Source organism: Ursus maritimus, unplaced genomic scaffold, assembly GCF_017311325.1.
Source record: "Ursus maritimus isolate PB19 unplaced genomic scaffold, ASM1731132v1 scaffold_19, whole genome shotgun sequence".
NCBI lineage: Eukaryota > Metazoa > Chordata > Mammalia > Carnivora > Ursidae > Ursus > Ursus maritimus.
In genome coordinates, this window is record NW_024424341.1 from 22566366 (window position 1) to 22586452 (window position 20087).

A 20087-nucleotide genomic window follows, 5' to 3' on the forward strand; every position below is an offset into this window, starting at 1 on the left:
AGTCCGAGCCTGTGCTAGTCTAACCATAACAAGAAGTTCCCTTTCTTGCTTCCTCTAGTACTGTTTACTTGTGGGATATGAAATAATTTGGTTTTATTTTGTTTAAAAATTATTTATTTAAAATTTATAAAAACTAGTGCATGCTAGTAACAAACATTACATGAATGAACAAAGGTTATTAATCTTTCCTTCCTCTGGAAATCCCTCCACCCCCAACCAAAGGTAGTGGTTTGGTGTGTGTATGAATAGACTGATGCAGATATTTCAGGTTTATTTTTGCTTTTCCAAACTACTTTGAGCTCTCCTATTTTACAGGTTAGATAAGAAAAGCTTTATTGGTTTAACACACTTTTGTACTTTCCTTGCCTTTAAAAAAAAAGGTTGATTCCGTTTTATTCGATTGGGGGTGGGGCATGTACTCCTTACATTCTCCAGCTGTAATGGCACATGGCAGATTTTTTTTGCTTGTTTTTGTTCGTTTCTTTGTTTTATTACAGTCTGAATAACAAAATTCTGCTCATTCTGACAATTCAAACAATGCAAAACTATCTAAAGTAAAAGAATATTCTTCCCTCTCCCTCTTTGCATACCTTTTCCATTACTTATACAAACATATACACATAGGTATTTTTTTAAAAGTATAAGAGCATATCTATTATTTGGCAATTTGCTTTTTTTTTTTTTTACTTATCAATAAAACAGATATTTTCAATTATATTAATGTGCTGGCATATGCACTATAAAGTAAAAAATCACAGTGGTCATCTTTGGGGAGAAAGGCTTTTTACTTTTATTCTGCACTTTTCTGTACTGTTGGAATTTTCTGGCTACGTAGTAAGTGTTACTTCCTTTTTAATGTCCAAAGGGATAGTCTTGTGATCTTGTGGAGCAGTTATAGACTGTTTTGTATGTTTGTGGGGTTTTTTTTGTTGTTGTTGTTGTATTTCCCTGTACTAAAGAATTCCCATAAATGTTTAAATTATCCTTTGTCATGCAGAAAAATTTCCATCTTAAGGTAGTCAAGTTTATTTTTCCTTATGATTTGTGATTTTTTGGTGTTAGTTTTGAAGTTTTTCCCTACACTGATGAATAACATTTTTTTTTTCTGATAATTCTGCTGCTTTGCTCTTCACCTTAAGTCTAATCTACCTGGAACTTCTTTTTATATACAATATGTGATTTGGTATAATTGTATTTTTTATACTGATAGCCAGTTTCCTCAGAACCTATTTATAGTACCTCTGCTATATTCTAAGTTCCTTTGTAAAGGTGGATCTGTTTGTAGGCTCTCTGTTCTGTTCCACTGTTCTGTTTGTCTATTCCTACACCAGTATCAGGCTTTTGTAACTACTGTGGTTTAACAGTAGGTTTTGATAACTGGTAAAGTCAATGTCCTCCTTCACTTTTCTTTCCTCATTCTCCTTCAAAGTTGTCTAGGCTATTCTTAGCCCTTTATTCTCTTTTAGAATTTTAGAATCAGCTTGTCAGTTTTCATGAAAGCATTTTAAGCAGGGATGTGTCCTGATCTAATACTTATTTTTAAAATATGACTCTCACCCATTAGAAGCCTATTACAGTAGTCCAGATAAGAGGTAATGAATGGCTTGGACTAGGAGGATGACAGTGGAGATAAAAAGAAGTGGACAGAGTCAAGGTGTATTTTGTTGGTAGATAGGACAACACTTGCAAAAAAAATTTGAATATGGGAGATGAGGAAAGGGAAGATTCAAAGATAACACTTAGACTTGGTTTAGGTTATTGCTGGGTGGACGATGGTGCTATTTATTTAGAGCACAAAGACTGGGGAAGGGGAATCAAGAGTGCTGTTTTGAGCATGTTAAGTTTAAAATACTTACTAGACATTCAAATGTGAGATTTTTAATAGGCAATTGGATATACAAGTCTGGATCTCAGAGGAGAGAGGTCAGGGTTAGAGTTGTAAATTTTGGGAGACATTAGCAAACACATAATATTCAAAATGATGGCAATGGGTGAACTCACCTAACTAGAGAATGTGCATGGAGAATAGAAGAAGGTTTAAGACTCATCTTGGGGTATTTCAGTGTTTAGACGTTGAATAGAGAAGGAAGAACATGGTGTCTTGGCATTTAAGAAAAGGTTGTATATCAAGGAAGTAATGGTCAGCTGTGCCAAATGCTATTGACAGGCTAAGCAAGCAGAGACATGTCTGTTAGATTTGACAGCATGGAACTCATTGGTCACTTTAGGGGAATTTCGAGAGAATGGGGAGGAGGGAAGCCAGACTGGGTTGGAATGAAAAGGGAATGATACATGAGGGAGAAGAGATAGTGAAGGTAAGACCTTTCCTGAGAAATGTGGCTATAAAAGAGAACACAGAAGTGCGATATTATTTGGGGGATATGATGTGGGATCAAGAACAAGTTTTTCAGTGGGTTTCTTTTTTTTTTTTTTAAGATTTTATTTGTTTATTTATTTATTTGACAGAGAGAGAGAGCACAAGCAGGGGGAGGAGTAGAGGGAGAGGGAGAAGCAGGCTCCCTGCCAAGCTCGACCTGAGCCAGAGGCAGACACTTAATCTAATCGACTGAGCCACCCAGGGACCCCAAGAACAAATTTTTTAAAGACACAATATACTAGAACATATTTGTATGCTGATGATGATTATTTGGTAGAGAAAATATATAACTATATACTTCTTTGGCTTTTAAAAATAATTCAGTTTATTTATTTTATGGATAATATAATTATTGTACAGTGAAAAGTGAGTCTTGACCACCCCTCTTCCCTGGCCCTGGCCCAATTCTCCTAAAGACAGTCACTGTTACCAATATCTTGGATAGCTTTCCAGAAATATTCTCTACATATATAAGCATATAACTTATTTTATAATTTTTTATTAATGGCAGTATATAAATATATACAAGAGTAGAAACAATACAATAATCAACTCCCATCACCCTACCTCAGCTGGTATTGTCAATTCATGGCCAATCTTCTTTCATCTGTACCTCACCTAACTTCTACCCACCCCTTACCCCCTGCACTGTTTATTTTGAAGCAAATCCCTATCATGTGATTTAACCCATATATATTTTAATGTATGTATCTTCAAAAGATAAGAATTCTTTTAAAAATAATAATCACTTACCTAAAAATATTTAGTAGTAATTTCTTGATATCAAACACGCAGCCAGTTTTCTCATTTCATCAACTGTCATATAAAATTTTTCTGAAACAGGATCTATGTACGGTCTACTGTAATTGGTTGATATTTGTCTTTTTAAAAAAATTTTAATTCCAGTATAGTTAACATACAGCATTACATTCATTTCAAGTGTACAATATAGTGATTCAACAATTTCTTTCTTTCTTTTTTTTTTTTAAGTGATTCAACAATTTCATGCATCACCCAGTGCTCATCAGGACAATTGCACTCCTTAATCCCTATCACCTCATTCACCTCTCTGGTAACCATCGGTTTGTTCTCAATAGTTAATCAGTTTCTTGGCTTGTCTCTATTTATTTATTTTTTTTCTGCTCATTTGTTCTGTTTCTTAAATTCCACATATGAGTGAAATCATAAGGTATTTGTCTTTCTTTGACTTATTTCAGTTAGCACTATACAGTTGATATTTGTATTAAATATTATTTGAACCATAGGTTCCCCCTTCTTTTTTTCCTTGCATTTTCTATTGTCCTTAAAGAAATTAGGCCATTTGTCCTGAATAGTTTCTTACAATCTGGATTTTGCTTATTACATTCCTAAGATGTTTAACATTTTCCCCGTTCATGTTCCTATAGATTGCTAGTTAAGAGAAGCTTGATTTGATTCAGGTTTGTTTGGTTTTTTGCAAGACTACTTCATAGGTGAGTCTATATATACTGTCCTGAAGTATATAATTATCTGGTGTTCTTTTTGTGATGTTATCAGCTATTGAACATGACTATGTAAAGTCAACTAATTCATTAGGCATTGCAAAATGATAATTTTCTAATTCTGTCTTTCATTTTTATTAGTTGTAATACTTATATGAAAAGACATTTCCTATCAATTATTTGGTTATCTTGAGGCACAATTTGTACAGCAAAGACAGGATAAGTACTTTGATTTTTTTTCAGCTTATAATCAGTTTTTGGAAAAATGAATTGTTTTCTTAGCATCCTCTAAAGGTGACCAATAAGAGAGTTTTGTTTTCTTAGTGTCATTATAAATTCATGGATTTAAGTGTTTTTGGTGTGTTCTAATCTATTGCAGTTATTATTATAATTGCTGCTGAACTTGTCCCAACTTTGGCTAGTGGGAAATCTTTCAGGTTGACTCTTGAGGCCTTTTTTCAGTTTTACTTATTTGAAACTCTTTCATCATCATTATAAACAAGCTTTATTAAAGATTATGAATTCGGTTTCAAGTGAGCTATAAATGGTTTTCTAGAGAGATTATTTACTTGACTTGTTGTTTTCATGAGTAAAATGCGTTTTGACTCATTGGGGTTATGTAGCTCATATATTAAAATTGGAAGATTATTCTGTTGTTCTTGACATCTATGATGTGCAATGTTTGATTCGATCTTTGATCTCTTTGTCTTCACTCTCTTTATAAGCATTGAAACAGTGCATAATCTCTTAAGACCTTGCACTTCATATGAATCATAAAAGAATGTCTGACACTATGGCAGTTTATCATTTGATAATTCTGGTTCCTTAAAAAATATTAAAATGTCTGCTCTTCAAAACAGCCTTCAGTGAAAGGCATGAAAAATGCTGCAGGGCACTGATAGAAATTATAATTGACCTTAGCTTTTGTCCCATGGTAACAGATTCTTAGGGTACCAGATCATTGCATACTACAGGCCTACCAATATGCTGCCCTCAAAGTCAGGGAAAAAATTTTTTTGAGATATAATTCACATACTATAAAATTTAATGTATGTAATCTAGTGCCACTTAGTTCATTGCACAGCCATTACCATTATCTAGTTCCAGAACATTTTCATCAGCCCCAAGGGAAACCCTATACCCATTAGGCAGTCACTTCTCATTTTCATCTTCCCCTGAGTCCCTGGCAACCACTAGTCTGCTTTCTGTCTCTATGGATTTGCCTGCTCTAGATACTCCATATAAATAGAATCATACAATATATGGCCTTTTATATCTGGCTTCTTTCACTTAGCATGATATTTTTAAGGTTCATCCATATTTATCATGTATGGGTACTTCATTCCTTTTTTTAATTAATAGAATTTATTTTTTAAAAGATTTTATTTATTTATTTGACAGAGAGACAGCGAGAGAGGGAACACAAGCAGAGGGAGTGGGAGAGGAAGAAGCAGGCTCCCAGCGGAGCAGGGAGCCCGGTGCGGGGCTTGATCCCAGGACCCTGGGATCACGCCCTGAGCCGAAGGCAGACGCTTAACGACTGAGCCACCCAGGAGCCCCTAGAATTTATTTTTTAAAGCATTTTTAGCTTTATAGAAAAGCTGAGCAGAGAGTACAGAGAGTTCGTAAAAGCTCCCTCTTCCCCACCTCATACTTCCCCAATATCTCCCCAGTTTCCCCTATTATTAATATATTGCATTTGTGTGGTACATTTGTTATGATTAATGAACCAATACCAATATATTATTATTAACTGAGGTCTGTTGTTTACATTAAGATTCACTCTTTGCATTGTTTGATTCTGTGGATTTTGACAAATATATAGTGTCATGTGTATAGCATTACAGTATCAAACAGAATAGTTTCACTGCCCTAAATATCCCCTGTGCTCCATCTGTTCATCCTTCCCTTTTTACTTAACCCCTAGCAACTACTCATCTTTTTTCTACTACTTTCTACAGAATGTCATATAGTTGTAATCATTTAATATGTAGTCTCTGGCAACCACTAACCCTTTAAGATTTCGTTTATTTGAGAGAGCATGCACGCATGCAAGGGGTGAGGGCGGAGGGAGAGGAAGAGAGAGAATTCCCTGCACCAGCAGGCTCCCCTTGAGCACATGGTCCAACATAGGGCTGCAAGGCTGAATCCCAGGACCCTGAGATCTCGACCTGAGCCGAAATCAAGAGGTGGATGCTTAACCGACTGAGCCACCCAGGCACCCCCAACCACTAACCTTTAAAAAAAAATCTTTTAATTGAAATATAAATGACATACAACATTATATTCGTTTCAGATATAGAACATAATGATTTGATACTTGTGACATGTATACATGTAATAAATCTAGTTAACATTTGTCACATTACATAGTTACAAAGAAATTTATTTCCTTGTGATGAGAACATTTAAGATCTACTTAGCAACTTTCAAATATGCAATACAGTATTATTAAATAGTCACCATGCTGTACATCAGTGATCTATTTACTGTTGCCTTTTTCACAAAGTCATATAGATGGAACCATATAATGTATAACCTTTTCAGACTGGCTTCTTTCACTTAGCAGTATGTATTTAAGATTCTTCCATGTCTTTCCATAGCTCAATTGATAGCTTAGTTTATCCATTTACTTATTGAAGAACATCTTGGTTGCTTCTAAGTTTTGGCAGTTATAAGTAAAACTACTATAAACATTCAGGTTTGTATATATAAGCCTCTATGTAAAGTACAGGTGCTATAAATACAGAGGTTTCTGTGTGGACATCAACTTTCGACTCACTTGGGCAAGTGTCAAGGCACATGATTGCTAGATCATCTGGTAAGCTGTGTCTAGTTTTATAAGACACTGCCAAGTTGTCCCAGGCACCCCTAGAGCCATATAGATGCCACTGATCTTCATTTTTGAAATGACCTTTTAGGGTGGGGGAATGGGATAGACCGGTGATGGGTAGTAAGGAGGGCACGTATTGCATGGTGCACTGGGTGTTATACACAACTAATGAATCATTGAGCCTTACATCGGAAACCGGGGATGTACTGTATGGTGACTAACATAATATAATAAAAAATCATTAAAAAAAAATGAAAATGAAATTGATTACCAATCTTCAAAAAAAAAAAAAAGAAATGACCTTTTATTTTTTTTTAATTTGAGTCCTGTCTTTCTTTCAAATCTTCCTTTTCTTTCCGCTAATTTTTCAAAATTTTTCTCATTCTAATTTACATTTTTCAGCAATTTTCAAACTTTCTGGTTTCAGAATATTTTTAAAAAATAGTGACATTGTTTTATATTCTTACAAATATCTTTAATGTCTTAATTGGAGACCTCTAGAGTCTCATATCTGCTTCTGTATTAAATCTCTTAGGATATGTTGTATTGGTTGAAAAAATATATATATATATTAAAGATTTTATTTATTTATCTATTTATCAGAGAGAGAGAGAAAGAACCCAAGGAGGGGGGAGCAGCAGAGGGAGAGGAAGAAGCAGACTCTCCACTGAACAGGGAGCCCAATGCAGGGCTTGACCCCAGTATCATGACCTGAGCTGAAGGCAGACGCTTAAACGACTGAGCCACCCAGGCACCCCTGGTTGAAATATATTTTTTAAAAAGGATGCCTCACACAGATAAGAGGTTCAATAAGGGGGGAGTATTTTAATAGCCTTTTCAGAGAATTGTGGATATTCTTCTTTGATATGACATGAAAACTGAACAAATGGTAGTTTCTTAAAGTTTAGTTGTATGTGGAATCTGAAACCATATCAGCGTACTTGTTGTACTCTGTTACATTAAAATCCATTGGTACATCTTGCATTTAAGTGGATCTTTTACCCATGCATGATTTTGTGACATCATGCATTGATCATTTGAAAGATATTAACTCACTGAGTTATGTAGGTCTTTCAAATGCTGACAAATGTCATTCTGTATAACATATAAAATAGAAATTTCATTTGTTAATGTCATCAATCTCATTAGAAAGATCTTTTAAGTGTTGGAAAGCTGTCAAGTTCATGGCGGCAGATATAAGTTTTCCAAAATTCCCATCTCTCCTTGGAAACTCAGTTATAACTGACAGCAATTACTATCACTTGTTTTCCTGAAATAACAATCTCACTTTGTTTTCAAGAAAATGTCTCCAAATATTCAAGTCTGACTAACCGTCATGTATCAGGCTTTTTCAAGTAAAAATGGTATTCCAGATAAAAAGTAGCTAGTTAAGCTGGCGTCTCAAAAATCACACTGGGGCACCTGGGTGGCTCATCAGTTAAGCATCTGACTCTTGATTTTGGCTCAGGTCATGATCTCAGGGTCCTGAGGTAGAGCCCCGTTGGCTCAGTGCTCAGCTCTGTGCTCGATCTCTGCTTGAGATTCTTTCTCTCTTTCTCTCTCTCTCTCTCTCCCTCTGCCCCTTCTCTCTGCGTGCACTCTCTCTCTCTAAAATAAATAATTAAATCTTTAAAAAAAATTCACACAAATGTTTTCCCTCAGGGCATGCACCATACTTCAGTATGCAACAGAAGTACTTCATGCATATTTCTCATTTAGTCACACAAATAAAACGAACATGTGCTCAAGGTTCAAAATTAATAAAATTAATAATTTTTACTGCTTTTTAAAGGACGTTCTTAAGTGAAACTGGCTATTTTTAAAAATTGCAAGTATGTGATGGTAAAGAACACTGTGACTATGAGTGTTCGTTGAGTCATCCTAAGGCCCCAGTAGTTTTGCTTTTGCACCAAAAGTGCAACAGTGGAAAACCTAATTAATAATATTATTATGAAAGTAATTTTTTAAAAATAGTTTTGATTTTGTGGACCCCTGTACATGCCTCAGGGCTCTTCAGGGGTCTAGGAACCACACTTTGAGAACTGCTGCATTTTGTTTTTTTATCTTTTAGCTTGTTTTGAAATATTAAGTTAAAATTTTCATTTGTGATATATCTTTCTGGAGTGCCTTCTTTCTTTAGGGATGTTACTCTTTTTTTTTCTTTTATTAACTTCATATAAAATTGGACTATAATCCTTTCCTGTGGCTCTTTAAGTGCAGTAAGTTTTCCTATTCTTTTACATGGTAAGGGTGGGCCAGAATAGCTTTTCTACTTTCAGGGTTTTGGAGCTCCCTCTTCTGTTATGTTCACAAAGTGCTAAAAAATGGAGCTTTATGCTTCCTGATATCTGCCATCTTTGCTTCACTTCCCACTTGTGTCTGGACCTTCTCTTTCCTTTGAACCTGTTGTTTCTATCCCATTCAGTGTGGATTCTACTCCCACTAATTTCTCCCTGATATGGGTCTTGTCTTGAAAGGGATCTTCAGTTTATTACTTGCCAGAGTTTATAGGGTCCAGACGGCTCTAGCACCTTAAACATTATTTCATTGCAGTCCCCTGGCACTCACCTACAAATTGGATCTTGCAGAACCTCCTTCCAGTTTTTATTGCTATTGTATTTTTCCACTACACTTGCCAGTGAGTTCCTATTGACAATTTTGAGATTCTCCTCTTTTTAGTGCTGTTAGAAGTCTAGTTGACTTTCTTCTATATGTGTGAGTATATTATATAAATATATATGTATGTATGTTCTTTAAAACATAGTTAAACACATACGTACTTTTCCCTCACTCACTGTCTTGGAGAACTTTCCATATGATCATCTACAAATCTATCTCATTTTTTAAAATAACTGCATAACAATAATTAACACATATATAGCAATTATCATGTATCAGGTACTGTTCTAAGTTTTGTATATACATTCAGTTAATCATTACAACATCTTATGAGTTAAGTACTGTTATTATCCCCATTTTACAGATAAGGAATCTGAAGTACAGAGAGTAAGTGACTTGTAGAAAGCCACAGATCTAGTACTTTGTCCATTGTATCCATCTACTGTTATTTAGGACATCAAGTTCTACTCTTCTGCTGATAGACCCTGTGATCATTTTCTTTTTCTTTTTTTTTTCTTCTTTTTTTTTCTTTCTCTCTTTTTTTAAACTATCCTAAAATATTTCTGCAGTTGATACCCATGTGTATATATTATATGTCCTGGCAAAATTTTTTGATTATAATCTATAGGGCTAAATCCTAGCAGTGGGATTGCTACATTTCTTTTTAAATTTGTTTTGAGAACTTTTGGAGACTTTTATTACATCCTTCAGGGTGAATAGAGAAACACAAGGATTCTGTAAAACCAAGGTTTGGTTTCACTGTATTAGGTGATATCACTGCTTTTAAAAGGAAAATCTGATCTTATTATGAACCTTGGATGTAGGGCCTTTCACAAATGGGGTATGGGAGGAAGGAAGGCCTATTTTCACTGGCTGTTGTTTAGGCAGAGTTCATAACATATCTACTGGTGATCTCTTTTCAGAATTGGTGGAGTCTCTTTCATTGCAGGGATCTTATGCTGGAAAAATTCATTCCATTGGTGATGCCTTCAGAAATTTTAAAAACCTCCGATCCTTAGATCTATCAAGAAATTTGATCACAAGCCTGAAGGTAAGTTCTATATTCTATGACTAGTCAGTTCAGCACAATTTATTGTAATAGTAGTAGTAGTAGTAGTAGTAGTTTCGATGGGAAGAAATAAGAAATAGATAAGGTCAGCCTGGGGAATATAGGATCTTCCTTTTAAGTGTTTCCAAACTAAATTTTATTATTTGCTGTAAAATTCATTCAGCTTTATTCTATGTTTGAAATTTTCTGATATAAAATATTGGGGAAATTTTCTTTTGTACTCAGGGAAAATTACATTAAATGATCACAAGCTAAGGCAATAGGATAAATTTTTTATGTGTGTAAAAAAAAATTACAAGGAGGACTTGTCAAAGTACATATTCTTAGTTGCTACTCTGAGAGAGATTCTGAGTTAGTAGGTCTGGGGTGGGCTCAGGATATACCCAGGGGATTCTGATGATGTTGGTACATGGTACAGAAACACTGGTCTAGATTCTTACTGTGGGTTTTTTCAAGGAGGAGGAGGAAATGGTGGTCTTGAAAACAAAGAAAAATGTCTAGATCAGGGGATGGAAGAACAGAGGGCAGGACAGGAAAGTGGGCAGGAGCAGGCTTGAGCAGTGTGAGGATTAGCAAATACACAAAGAGCTCTACAAACATAAGTGTGCACACACACAGGTGGGAGTTCTGTTTTCTTTGTGGTAGACCCCCAGATGGTATTTCTTCCACATGTTCCTGTTTTACCCAGTTATGTGCCTGTCTTGATTAAGCCCTTCTTTGCAAAACTCAAGGTCAAAGACTGACAAATGCTATTCAGGATTCGTTAATGATCTCCTGGATTATCGTGCCAGTTTTGTGCTTTTAAGGGGATATTTGTTCAACAAGACAAGCCAGACCCAAGTCTAAAACAAAGGACCCTAAAAGAGAAGTTCAAGCAAGATTTCCAGCTAGGACTCTAAAAGCAGAAGCTGCAAGTTAAACTAGGTGGTTAGACCATTCGGTAGCAGCCATTTATATCTGGCCCATCAGTTTCAGAAAGCATTAGTTCAGAGTTGCTTAGGTCTCCTTTTTTCACATGTATATATGTATGTTTGTTTCCTTGTTAATTTCCAAGCTAAAAAATTGATTGGACATTTTCATAATTTGTTTTTATGCTCGCTTTCTTTCTGGTTCTATAAATTGGGCAAAAAACTATTGTGAAGGTTAGCATGTGTACACTGTTTGGCATATAGGAATCACTTAGTAAATTTTTTCTCCATTTTTTTGCTTCTATGATTTATCTGCATATGTTCATCTCTAGCAGTTCTGAATCATTTTACTTAATTTTCTCAGGGGATGAATGTTTTGTGATTATTTCTACTATAACTTTGGGAAATACATGAATTCATGCCAAGTGGGAAAAGTGAGAGGAAGATAGAAGTCATATCCTTGACTTTTACACTGAGAGACATTAAAAGATTACTTGAGCTAGGCCATTAGACACATTTAAAGAGAGTCCTAATGGTGTACTGCCCTGAAAGTGGGGCCAAAGTCACTGACAACGATTCCTAACTACTGACTGTTTCACAATATAGAAGTTAATGGAATTGAAAAAAGCCAAAAAGAAATGAATCAAAGTGTAAACAGGGTTCTCTATTCAGAAATGCTTTGTGTATATCTTTGAGTTTTCTAAATTTTCTGCAACAAGAGAATGGTAATTTTGAATGACAGAAGACTAAAAAAACATTATTTTATAAATACATGATGGAAAATAATTTTACTGAAATTACTCTCAATGACAGAGTTCCTTCTATGGTAAGCATTTTTACTACTAAAAGGATATGATTATACATATATGTACATGTTTTGGATTATTGTCCTGAAATTTAGTGTTAGGCAAAAGCAGCTAACTAGCCAAATACATGAAAATTAAACAATTATTTTCGATAGTAGATTTTAGCAAGGGAGGCATATTGTGGCTTTTCGTATCCAGTATCACAGAGAAATGGAAGGGTGGGGTAATTCTGAAAGGAGAAACAAGGACAAGAAGGGTTCCAGACTGTTCCAAGAGGGAAGACTTAGATACAGTGTTGTTTTGTTTTCCCATACACTCCATTGACCCTAAATGTGAGGCATTGAGATAAAGGAACACACAACATAAACACACTTAATTTTTAAAAAAATTATACCCTTCTTCCTCAGAACTATCTCTTTTGCCTACCTCCTCACCTCTTTAAAATTGAGGTGCTTCTGGGGTCAGGAGAATGGATGATGTGGCAAGGGTGAGAGAAGGGCAAAAGTGACTTGGCCTAGCCACTGGAAGGGAGTGTGATTGGGGAGCAAGAGAAGTAGAGAATTGACTGCAGATATTTCCAAGTCAGATTTTGTAAGGAGGAAACGTATAATATCTATGGATTATTTAATACATAGTATATCCAGTGCCTATGGGCTGCATTGTTCTTATTCTCAGGCATCTAAATAAGAGTTTCAACCCTGCCTTTCTCATGGGTGACTCAGGTAACATGTTTAAGGATGGAAGTAATAGATACATTTCCACCTTTATCTGTGAGATTCCTAGGCCGTACTTATGTGCAGTTTCATAATGTGGTCTTTTCCTTGCAGGGCATCCAGTATTTATGTTCACTCCAAGACCTGAATTTATATTATAACAACATTCCTTCATTAGTGGAGGTGTCCCGCCTACAGCCTTTACCCTTCCTCAAAGAACTAGATTTGAGACTCAACCCTGTTGTCAGGAAAGATACAGATTATAGGCTCTTTGCTGTGTACACGCTACAAACTCTGGAGAAACTGGGTGAGACCCTCCTCCCCTGTTCCTTGCCCCAGAATATACATTAAACCAGCTGCCTCCTAACTTTTTGGGTGTTGGCCCACAGTGTGCGCTGCAGGATATATTTGTTTATTAGTCAATATTTATGTAATTCTTTTGTGTTGGCAGGATGTATGACGAGTCCTTTTTTTATTGAATGACAATATGATTTTATCAGTTACTTCCAGCTTTAGTTTTCTTCAGTTGATGGTTTCACCACCACTTCCTCCCCAACAAAGAGTTTCCAGGTTGAGATTTATTTTTCCAGGTGCCCCAAATTTGCAACTATATTAGCAATAGAAAATGAATACAACAACTCTTTGGGGCTTATTCCTTCAAATGAGCTAGTCTGTATTTCTTTATAATTTTATTGTTGAGTATACATTTCTTACTGATACAAACCTGGATTTCACATGCCCCTGGGAAAGTTATTGTGGGGACACCAATTTCTTTCAGAAACAGTGTAACTTTCAGCAGAATACTAAGCCATTTGGATTGTTTGCTGCCTAAACTCTACTTTCCTGCCCGGGTAGTTACACCTATGTGGCAGTTGTTGCTATGGTATCCCTGTAGTCTCCCTGAGTTACTACTTGCTCCAGTGACAACATAATAGCATTATTTTGTGACCTGTCTCTAACAAAAGAATGTGAGACTGATCTTTAGTTTTTACTCTGTGAATATGGTTTTCTGACCCACTACTGTTCACTCCAAAAAAGAAACATGCTCAGACCACGGTTTTTGCCTCCAGATGACCGAGCTGTGCGAGAAAGTGAAAGAAAAGCTGCCAAGCTGCATTTTAGTCAGTTGGGCAACAGTGAAAATTTTCTTTTAGAGGTGGAAAAAAGGTAAGACAATTCTTTGTAAAAAAATATTTTAGTTTGGTTCAGACATAGACAGCAGTGAATTCCTACTCATGTCATTTTCCAGCAGAAATCTCCACAAGTTGTAAGAATCCTCAGTTCAGCAATAAAAGTATCTATTCAACATATTGAAATTTATCTGGGATGAGAATCTGGCCCTCAGAACATTTCTGCTTTCTTGAACTTTTGGGTCTGCTTTGGATATAATTATTTTTTTTTAAGATTTTATTTATTTATTAGAGAGAGAGAGAACAAGCTGGGGGATGGGGCAGAGGGAGAGGAAGAAGCAGACTCCCTGCTGAGCGGGGAGCCCCTATGTGTTGCGGGGCTGGGATCATGACCTGAGCCACCCAGGTGCTCCTGGATGTAATTATTGATAATCCTTTAAAGCTGCTGTTAAAAGCTTATAGATAGGGATACCATGAAATACCATCCCCGTAAATGCTTACCAACTCTTTCTTGGAGTTATAAATCAGTACATGGTCTTTTCCTATTGAATTAGAAGGTTTATAGTACCATGGAGACTAATTTGTTAAAAGGTAAGGGAAATGTTTTTCTATAAAATCAAAAGTGAACAGAACTTGAAGCTCTAAAGTATCTGAATGGTAGATTTTTCTACTTCTTGTTACTAAAATCTGATCAAAATAAGACACCGTATCTTCTACTCCAAAACTCAAAAATCTCTTTATTTTTAAAAAGTAGCTTTATTGTTTTTGAAAAACAGAAGTCCATTAAAATTTACATAATACAGAAAAGTGCACTGAAAAAAAGTCAAAATCACCCCATATTCTGCAACCAAGAGTTAACTACTAGTAATGTTTGGTATACATCCTTCTAGACATCTGTGTACCTACCAATAGGCACATGTACATGTGTCTGTTAGTATTGTTTTCTGATGGTATAAGTAGTGCATAATTATTGAGAATTTGGAAAGTATAGAAAAACCACAAGAAATAAATTAGCAACTCATAATTTTACTGCCTAGAAATAAACATTAATTATAATAAATATCCTTAGTCTCAGGTATATGTATGTGTGTGTTTATATTTGATATTCTATGTCATATAATCTCTAAATATACATTAATAAAAAAATATATAATATTTATAGTAATTTGCTTCCTATACATACCATTTTTAGTTTGATAAGATATGAACATATCTCCATGACATTAAATATTCTTCTCCAGAATGAGTTTTTTCTTTGTTTATTGCCTTTCCCCTCCATGAGAACTAGGACCTCGCTTGTTTTATTTATTGCAGTAACCCTAGTGCCTAGAACAGTGCCTAACACGTATAAGGTACTAAGAAATAATTTGTTGAATGATGAATGGACGAAGTCAATGACTGTTCTGTTGGCCTGGGATCTTTCTCTTTGTCTGTCTCTGCTCTGATCCTTTATATATTTTATAATGTAACCCTCCGAGAGCATTTTTAGTTCCCTATATGTATATTTTTTGGTTCTCAATTTTTTTAAGTCAGGTTTATTGAGGCTTTTACATAGAGTAAAATTCACCCTGCTATAAAAAGAAATGGAATGTTCCTTAAAAATTATTTGTATATATATTTTATGAACTAATTCTTATTTCAGTTCATTGGGGGTACCTTGTTTACTGCAGAAATACAGAGATGAATTAATGTGTAATTGAATACATTTCCTAGTAAGGCAGATAAGTAGCACTATCATATTTCTGTTTAGTTACCATATGATGATTGCAAAAGCAGAGGTAAAATGTTACTTAAGTGCCCAGTCCTGGCATTAATATCTTACAAGCTCTCCAACGTTGGGTAAAGATTTTTTTTAAGTCTTTCTGAGTCCCAGCTCCCCCAACCTATAAAATGGAGATAATGGATAATAGGGGAGCTTTTATGATTAAATGAAATGGTAGTGTAAAGTGCCTGGCTCATAGTCTAGGCTATCTGTACTTCCAATCTGTACTTACTGTACTTACATCTTACTGTACTATACCAATCAAGAGCAAACATTTGCCTCTCTTGTCTTTTTTTTTTTTTTTTTTTTAACTAATGGCTGTAGTTGCTCCCAGTATAATTCTTGGCAGCAGAACCTTCCTTTCTGTGTCCTTTGAATTTTTTAATTCAAAAGAAAATATCTTATTCCCTTAATCATTTAGACCTAAGTTTGTATCAAGAAAACAGTGTCTAACTCCTGAATTTTCTGGTTTTCATACTTTTTTTTTTTGAAGATTTTATTTAGACATGCATGCACGCACGCGCAGGGGGAGGGGCAGAGGAAGAGAGAGAATCTCAAGCAGACTCCCTGCTAACCACAGAGCTGTATGGAGGGCTCAGTCCCACGACCCTGAGATCATGATCTGAGCTGAAATCAAGAGTCAGACGCTCGACTAACTGAGCCTGGCTTTCATACTTTAAAGGCTGAACTATAGTATCTTTCTCTCTCACTATTCCCAGTAATAACAATATGGCTTTAAAAAATGGGTTTAACTGAAATTTTTGCGAAATTAATATTTTCTAGAACATTTGAAAAAAATATGATTACCATGAATTAATGTTTTCTAAGTAGAATTTACTGGTGATCTCAGAAACCTTCTTTTGAGCTTTTTTTAAAATTTGAGTTTTATTTTATTTTATTTTTTTAAAGATTTTATTTATTTATTTGACAGAGAGAGAGACAGCCAGCGAGAGAGGGAACACAAGCAGGGGGAGTGGGAGAGGAAGAAGCAGGCTCCCAGTGGAGGAGCCTGATGCGGGGCTCGATCCCATAGCCGGGATCACGCCCTGAGCCAGAGGCAGACACCTAACAACTGAGCCACCCAGGTGCCCCTAAAATTTGAATTTTAAATAAATTATTCTTTGTGGCAGCTCTAGGGAGAAGACAATGAAAAACTGTGTGACAGATGAGAACTCTGCATTAAAAGTCAATGCTGATGTTGATAACAGAATTGAAACTGGTAAGTTTTCTCTCTGATCACAAAATGCTTAAAACATTAGTTATTTCAGCTTTTGTGGCCAATCTTGCATAGAATGAAGACAAAATAGTTGAGAAATAACAGATTTGAAGTAAGCACCAGATTTACTGACTGTGTTTTTCCTCCTTTCTCTCACTGCCAGAAAAGGCCCTATTTATTGAGCAGGCCTAAACCAGAACCCGTCAAGTACAGGCTGTACTCAAAATTCAATTTCATTTACATCAATTTACATCATTAGTACATTATGAAAATTGCACTGCCAGTCCCTGTGGCCCCTGAGCATTGCTAAGGTGATTGATTCATTAGCCAGAGACTCATGACTCATCTGCATCACCGCAGCTCAGACCCTGGGCCTTCTGGGTTTCTCTACCTTGAACCTTTGCAGCGGCAGAATCTCTTGTGTTTGTGCTGTATTCCTGGTGAGTGTTGCCTGTAAGCAGTGTTGGTAACCTAATAGGATTAAAGTGGTTATGCCACATTTAATGATCGTAGCACAGTCAAGGAGAAAGCTTTTCGTGAGAGGAATTGCATGCAGTGGACCCAATGGATTAACTTGGCACTCATCAGATGACTTTTTACATGAGGAAACAGGGCTTGATCTCATGATCTTGAGATTATGACCCGAGCAGAAACCAAGAGTTGGTGCTTAATCTACTGAGCCATTCAGGCATGCCTGATGAAATTCTATTGTAATAATTTTGGAAAATACTAAAAAAGCATGAAGAACAGCATGTAATCACTCATAAGCCTGTCCCCTAGAGAGAATCCCAATTAATAATTTGGTATACAGCCTTCTCATATTTTTTTCTAGGTAAAAACATTTATATGTCCATTTCCAGAATGATGAAGATATGTTGAAGTATAATTTGCTTCTTTTTGTATGAGCTGAGTTAAACTTCATTTATGTCATATTACATCATTAGCACACATAAAGTTTCACCCCACGAATTAAAATGTTTTAAAGTGCATAGTCTTGGGGCATCTGGGTGGTTCAGTTGGTTAAACGTGTGGGATTCTTGGTTTTGCCTAAGAGCATGGTCTCATGGGGCATCCAGCTCGGTTTTCAGCAGGGGGTCTGCTAGAAGATTCTCTCCCACTGTCCCTGCCCCCTCCCCACTCTCCTGTGCTTTCTCTGTCAAATAAATAAATCTTTTTTTTAAAAAGGTGCGTAATCTCTACTGAGAAAAAACTACTTTACCAGACACAAAGCCCATTTCTAAAGGTTGGAAGCTCCAGCTGTTGCCTCGTTGTTGTTTTTTTTTTTAATATAAAATTTAATGTTGCTACTTTGTAACGTTAAAGAGCTTTGCTTTCCACTGAAAATTGTGTTTGTGCTAGACCCCTGGGGAGTGTTTCCTGTAAGCACTGTTGGTAATCCAATATGACTAAAGTGGTTATGCCATGTTAATGGTTGTGCCACAGGCTAGGAGAAAGCTTTCTGGAGAACAGTTCCCACTAGCTCAGTTGTTCCAAACAGTGCTTTTCCACCAGTCATTTAGAATGATACCCATTAGCATGGCTACTATCAAAAAAAAACAGAAAATAACACATGTTGGCAAGGATGTGGAGAAATTGGAACTGCTGATCCAACTGTTTGGTGGGAATATAAAATGGTACAGATGCTATGGACAACAGTATGGCAGTTCCTGAAAAAAATTAAAAATAAAATTACCATATGATGCAGTGATTCCACTTTTGGGCCTATTCCCAAAGAAGTGAAAGCAGGGTCTTGAAGTGTTTGTATATCCATGTTCATAGCAGCATTATTCACAACAGCTAAAACATGGAAGCAATCCAAGTGTCCATCAACAGACGAATGAATAAGCAAAATGTGATATACATAAACAATGGAGTATTATTCACCCTTTAAAAGGAAGGAAATTCTGACATATGCTACAACATGGATGAACCTTAAGGACATTATGCTAACCAAAATTAGCCACTCACAAAAAGACAAACACTATATGATCCCACTTGTATGAGGTACTTAAAGCAGTCAAAATCACAGACACAGAAAATAGAATGGTGGTTACCAGGGGCTACAGGGAGGAAGAAGTAGGGAGTTATCATTTCATGGATATAGTTTCAGTTTTATAAGAGGAAAAGAGTTCTGGAGATGATGGTGGTGATGGTTGCGTAACATGAATGCATTTAATACCACTGAACTGTACACTTAAAAATGATTAAGATGGTGAATTTTGTGTTATGTGTATTTAGCCGCAATAAAAGTAATTGGGGGAAAAAAACCCAAAACTATGGAGGCAGTAAAAAGATCAGTGGTTGGGGCGCCTGGGTGGCACAGCGGTTAAGCGTCTGCCTTCGGCTCAGGGCGTGATCCCGGCGTTATGGGATCGAGCTCCACATCAGGCTCCTCCGCTATGAGCCTGCTTCTTCCTCTCCCACTCCCCCTGCTTGTTTCCCTCTCTCGCTGGCTGTCTCTATCTCTGTTGAATAAATAAATAAAAATCTTAAAAAAAAAAAAAAAAGATCAGTGGTTGCCAGTCTTGAGGGGAGGAAGGGATGATTAGGTAAGGGTGTACCTTCATTTTTTTGCACGATCATGGGACATGGGTAACTGTTACTGATACGGCCAAGAGCTGAAATTGACTGAAGTTAACTTCAATTTAGCTTCCAGGTCTTCCCCTGGAAATTGCAAGCCTTCAGTAGACTCCAGAATTCCAAAATAGTTAAATCAGACAATTTCTGCCAGGGTAATTGTTGCCTAGGTGGAGGACAGATGCAGGGTGCTGCTTACTCTGCCATCTTCCCCTGTCTCCATAGTTTTGCCTTTTCCAGAATGGCATATGGTTGGAATCATTACGTATGTAGCCTTTTTAGATTGACTTCTTTATTTAGTAATGTCCATTTAAGTTTCCTTTATGTCTTTTCATGGTTTGATAGCTCCTTTCTTTCTAGTGCTGAATGATATTCTGTTGTCTGGGTGTACCACACTTTATTTATCCATTCACCTACTGAAGGACATCTTGGTTGCTTCTAAGTTTTGGCAATTTTGAAAAAAACTGCTATAAACATCCGTGTGCAGTGTTTGTGTGGACATAAGTTTTCAATTCCTTTGGGAAAATACCAAGTGTTTAATTTTGTAAGAAACTGCCAAACTGTCACCCAATACAATCTGCTTTTTAAAATATCTT

The 20087-nt window shown here is 36.1% G+C and overlaps 1 protein-coding gene across 1 annotated transcript in view; it reads left to right on the top strand.

Moving 5' to 3' along the window:
• LRRC36 (leucine rich repeat containing 36) overlaps nucleotides 1-20087 on the top strand; it is a 42198-nt gene that overhangs the window by 3201 nt on the left and 18910 nt on the right. The window contains exons 2-5 of the mRNA XM_008702468.2: nucleotides 10234-10361; nucleotides 12921-13113; nucleotides 13877-13973; nucleotides 16829-16917. Coding sequence (XP_008700690.1) covers nucleotides 10234-10361; nucleotides 12921-13113; nucleotides 13877-13973; nucleotides 16829-16917 — 507 coding nt within the window. The remainder of the gene's footprint in view (nucleotides 1-10233; nucleotides 10362-12920; nucleotides 13114-13876; nucleotides 13974-16828; nucleotides 16918-20087) is intronic.